Source organism: Indicator indicator, chromosome 8 (assembly GCF_027791375.1).
Source record: "Indicator indicator isolate 239-I01 chromosome 8, UM_Iind_1.1, whole genome shotgun sequence".
Taxonomy (NCBI): Eukaryota; Metazoa; Chordata; class Aves; order Piciformes; family Indicatoridae; genus Indicator; species Indicator indicator.
The window spans coordinates 25,040,803-25,046,006 of NC_072017.1; the positions used below are offsets into that span (position 1 = coordinate 25,040,803).

Here is a 5,204-nt window from a genome sequence, read left to right on the forward strand (position 1 = left end):
TTGAGGAAACCCAGTATGCTATTTTTTTCCCTCCCCTAAAGAGCCTGGACAGTGTCAGGGTTCGTGGCGTTTATAACTTCAGTGCTTTCCAAACCTAAAATCAAAAAAACCAAGATGAGGTAAGAAATTTCTCTACGAAAAAGACTTTGAGTCCAGGGTGATTGGCAGTGTCCGGCACTATTGCTTAACATTACAGGGCTCCAAGCCCACCTGCCTCCTCCACGCCTGGCACTATCTGCCTGGCCAGCCTCAGCCCCTGAGCTAACAGCTGGGTGACGTGGTGATGGGGCTGTGCAGGTATGGGAGGCTGCTGGGAGTGGCATGGACACCAACAGAGACTGGGAAGCTGAATACAAACTGAGAGGTGGGGGTGGAGGTGGCCTTGCCCCGTTCCCGCAGTGTCCCCGAGGGGCTGACAGCTTCCACTGCGCAGGAGGTGGCTAACACCTGTGACTCAAACTGCAGCAGCTGCCCCATGAAGCTGAAGTTAGGGGAGATGATGCTCCGGCGCTGCTTGACAAACTCAAAGGCCTCCTCCAGCTTGACACGCTTCTTCATCATCAGGTAAGCCAAGCAGATGGTGGCTGAACGGGAGATACCAGCTTGGCAGTGGACTAGGACTCGGCCACAACACTCCTTCACAGAGTCTAGAGCGCAATGGGATGAGACATGAGATCTACAACCTTCAAAGAAGCCAAACCCCTCACCCAAACATGCAAGAAGTGGCTGACCTCCCACTAATGCAACAAATGGCCTGGACCCTGATGGACCTCAGTGTCTTCCCAGCCAAAGGCTCCAGCTCTTTTAGGTAGGAACCCCACCACCAGCCCCAGGAACACATGGGCAGAGCTCCTCTGTGTAGGCACTCACCAATGTACTCAATTGCCTCCATGAACCAGGAGCTGATGTCAGCTTTGTGGTTATCCTCCACAGGGATACATTTGTACTGGTAGTGCCCCTCAAAGTGGTTGGGGCAGTCTGAGGAGACATTCAGCAGGGCTGTGATGCCCAGCGCATCAAGCATGTCCCGACGGGCAGCGTGGTAGGCACTGCCAAGGTAGAGGAAGGGAAGGATTTCCACAGGGCCACCCTGTTATAAAGAAAAGCAACCAATAATGGGGTGACCAGTGGACAGCAGTGGGAAAGACACATCTAGATGACTTGGAAGCCCTCTGGTGCTGGAACCTGACACCTGATCTAGGGCCCTCAAAAGAGGAAATGGAAGCTGCCTTTCTGAGTTTAACTAAACTAATTTCTGCCTTTTTCATCCCATTCAGGAACAGGCTGGTGTAGTTAACAGATTTGGGCTTGTCCATTCCCCAAGGAGCACAAACACCCTGCGATCAGGAGGACCACTATGCTCGCTCATGAGAGGAGAGGGAATAGGGCTCTGGCTCTGCAGGCCTCAAGAGCAGGGAGAGCAGAGAGACTCCAGGAGGGCCAGGCTGCAACACTGGAAGGAGCAGTCAAAATAGCTGAGCACCAGCGTTCTAGACATACCTGGTCATGAAGAGGGGTCCCACAGGAACTGCAGCCCAGATCCAGGGTCTCAGCACTGGTGGGGGGTGACACGTTGCTGAGGGACTTGGATTTTGCACAGAATTCAGGGTACTCCGAGGAGAAGCGCTCATAACCCCCTGCACAGAGAGAGGCACGAGGCGTTACCCCAGGCCACACTCACTGCACTGCAGAACAGCATCACTCAGGCTGACCCATCTCACCATGCCCTTTGCCCTGGACAGTGCCACAGTGATGCACAGTGGTCTCCTCCCCCAGGATGAGGGGATGAGGTTTTTGGCAGCAAGAGGGGATGAATCCCTGAGGTCACACCACTCCCTTGGACCAAGAGTTCTGCAATTCTCTTGACTGCACAAAGCCTCTGGTCCAGAGTTTAGTCCCCATAATGCCTAATGCCAAAAACACAAGGCCAAGGTTGTTCTCAGATATGGTGGTGAGATGATTTGCTGGCAGCACCCTCAGACTTTCTTGGGAAAAGCTGCTCTCAGGACAAGACTGCTCAGTTCCCAGCTTTCCCAGATGCCTCACCCTACCACAAAGCACAGGGACATCTCCCATTTTCCCAGCGTGACTCTCCAGCCTAGAAGTTCCAACACAACATGTCAGGAAAGCCCTGGCACTGGCCAGGTACAGTGAAGCTGCTCTCCAGAGAGCATCTAAAGGTGCAAGATGAACATAGAGGTAAGTGGCCTGTGAAAGAGCAGCTTGCTCCTACCAAGGGATTAAGTAAAGGTGACCCCAGATTTTCCTAGCAGTAGGCAAAAAAATAATGAACCCCACTGATATCCCAGGACAGGGAAACTGCTGCATTGACTGCAGATAAACACTGCTGGTAAGATCTCTTCTTCTCATTCAAATCAAATCAAATCAGCAACCCTGACATCCTTGTAGAATCTGACCTTGAACCTTAAAACCAATGGGAATTGGTTATTTTACCATCAGCACAGGAATCCAGCTAAACCAAGCCCCAACTCCTGTGATAACTCTTCAAGACTTCCCCACAATGGCAGGACCTTTGTCTGCAGATTCATGGTGGCAGAGCACACACCGCAGGACACATCTCAGCCTTTGCTCTGAGACTGCCCTACACAAGGCTGGATGATCAGATGACTACTGGATGCAAGCCATCTCCAGGAGAGCAGCCCAGGAATCTCTAGGCAGTTAGAGACCAATACTGCCAGCATCTTAGTGTCCTTTATGCTTTCCTCCACCTTAGCAAGGAAGGGTTTTAGTACCTTAAAGCAGAACCATGCCTATGCATCACTCAGTTTGCATTGTCCCTCCCACATGAGCAGGACAGTTCACAGAGGCTGCATTTCCAGGGCCTAACATCCCTGTCCAGTCCAACTGGTTCAGTTTGGAGGAGCACCCAAATACAAGTGCCCTGTTAGCCACCTTCTGGAGGTCTGATCCAAAAATCCCTGGATCTACCACATCCCACTCCAGTGGGCACTGCACCATCCCAAGATACAAGCTATCTAGGGTGATGTGCAGAAATGGGCTCTGTCCTTGGGAAGGCTAAGTGACCTTTTCAAACAGCCAGAGATATTTTTCTTCAATGTTTCTCATTGTATCTAAGGCCTATTCAGCCAAGCACCACATCCACCAGCTCCATCCAGTGGTGTGCAGCTCCTGGTTATGTGTGCAGGCGCTGCCCAGCACTGGCACCACACTGTGCAGGCTCCCACCATCAAGCAACGCTCAGGCTGCTTCACAAGGAAGCTGACAGCATTTGGAGATGCACCGTGCTGGGTTCACATTGCTCTTGTGCAAGCTACTATTTTAAGTAGCTCTGCTGTAAGCGAGGAAGGAGTCTCTAGAGCCAAGGTCTCCAGGAGCCCATTCTCTTCAAAGTAAAAGACTGAAAACCCAAAAAAATCTCCCATGAGAACCACGGGGGCAAAGCTCTCAACTGACAAACGGCCACCCTTGAAGTACAGCAGCACATATTGCTCCCACCATCATAACGTCTCACAGCAAAGGACCCAAAGGCATGTTCCCCAGCGAGCCCTTGCTGTTCAGGCACTGTCACAGCAGCACCTCGTATCGCATCCTTGGAACAGCTCCTGCTGGTTTTACTCTCTCTACTACAAGAGCAGCGCTACCTCCTCCATCTATCAAATTTCCTGATGGGTTTGCAACTCAATTAACTCTCAGGCTGTAAACAAAAAATTAAAACAAACAAACAAAAAAAAAAAAAAAAAAAAAAAAACCAACGTGGAGCTCATCCAAGAAGCCCAGGTGAGCATCCCCCTTCCCTACAGCACTTCACGGCAGCTCTCAGGACCAGCTGCTCAGGCATCTCTTTTAACACAGGCGGACGCTGCCAGCGCGGCGAGAGGAAGCCCTGATCGCTTCTGTAGCCGCAGAAAGGAGCACAAGAGGCATCCCGGGGGGTTCTACTCATTGCAAAGGGACATCGGCACGACAACAAGTATTTGGCCAAGCACAGCCACCTTCTCTGCACTGTGGGGCTGGGGATGAACCCAAAGAAGGGGATCCACCTGCCCCCTCCTTCCATCGAGAGCGGCCTGTGCCACTGGGTTTGCACCTTGTCCCCCGCTCCGCGGGCCTGCCCAGTCCGGGACGGGTCTCCGGCGAGAAAAACGGGGCCCCTTCAGCTGGTTGGGCCCGAGGCGGCTCAGACCTCGTCCCTCGGGGGCCCTCCACGCACGGGGGGATGCCCGCGATGCCGACTGCCCCAGGACCCAACCTTCGGGGACACCGCCACGGCCACGCTGGGGGCGCCCCCCAAACGCAGCACCCGCCCACCGCTCGGCTCCCAACTCCTAGCAGGGCAGAGAGAGGAACAGTGAGCACAGGGCGCGGCAAGGCCGGACGCCGGCAGTCGAGAGCCCCAGAGGGGCACGGGGCGGGAGAATGTGGGGGCTGCCTCCCGCCACGTCCCGCCAGCCCGCTCCGGGACCCCTAAGACCACAGCCACACATACACACCCCCCACCCACACCGGTACCTGCCAGGAGGCGGATGTCAGCGCGCGCCGTGTCGCGACGGAGCGCGCGCACCACCAGCGCCACGGTGCTGTCGTCGCGCAGGGCCTCGGCGCGCGGGCTGCGCTCGTCGTACACCACGACGGCGGCGTAGAGCCCGGCGCGCAACCGCGCCCGCACCTCGGCCTCGGCCGGCAGGATCTGCTCCAGGCTGACGGCGCCCTTGGCCCGCCGCCGCACGATCGTGTTGCAGCGGACATTGAGGGCGCCGCGGATGTGGCCGGCGCTGTGCGCCAAGAAAGGGCGGCAGTCCAGCACCAGGCAGCGCCCGGGGCCGCCGGCGCCAGCCTCGTCGCGGCAGACCAGGCGCCGCAGCGCGCTGCCCTCCATCTCCCGCAGCCCCTCGGTGGCCACCATGGCGGGGAGCGGCAGTAGCGGGGCTCCTGCGCCCGCTGCCGGCGCTGCTGCCGGTGCCGCTCGCGCAACCCCGCGCGCGGCGAAGCCTTTACTACCCGGCGGCGGTCGGCGCGCGCCCCCGCCCATTCCCCCCGCCCCGCCCCTCCCATTCACCATGAGCCAGAGCCGCATGAATGGACGGGAGGCGGCGGGCGGGCGCGCGCCACGTCACCGCCTCCATTCACAAAAAAAACACCATCGCGCCTCCCCGCTGCGCCGGCCATGTTCTCCCGGGCTTGTGAATGGGAAGAGCGGCAGGCGGCCGTGGGGGTGGCGCCGC

The 5,204-nt window shown here is 56.8% G+C and overlaps 1 protein-coding gene across 1 annotated transcript; it reads right to left on the reverse strand.

Annotated features, from left to right (window-relative positions):
• Positions 1 to 261: 261 nt before the first annotated feature.
• DUSP4 (dual specificity phosphatase 4) lies at positions 262 to 4,885 on the reverse strand. Its single transcript, XM_054383095.1, has 4 exons — positions 4,492 to 4,885; positions 1,501 to 1,637; positions 871 to 1,090; positions 262 to 647 (listed from the first exon to the last, which is right to left on the reverse strand). Exons 1-4 carry the CDS (start codon positions 4,883 to 4,885, stop codon positions 262 to 264), a joined length of 1,137 nt encoding a protein of 378 aa, XP_054239070.1.
• Positions 4,886 to 5,204: the final 319 nt, after the last annotated feature.

What these genes read in the sequence shown, in the direction of transcription:
- DUSP4 (XM_054383095.1), bottom strand. Translation starts at nt 4,885, where the DNA reads ATGGTGGCCACCGAGGGGCTGCGGGAGATGGAGGGCAGCGCGCTGCGG. An exon ending in TGACATCCGCCTCCTGGCAG is followed by an intron (nt 1,638 to 4,491) that starts GTACCGGTGTGG and finishes CTCTCTGTGCAG; the next exon opens with GGGGTTATGAGCGCTTCTCC. An exon ending in GGAGGCAATTGAGTACATTG is followed by an intron (nt 648 to 870) that starts GTGAGTGCCTAC and finishes ATTGCGCTCTAG; the next exon opens with ACTCTGTGAAGGAGTGTTGT.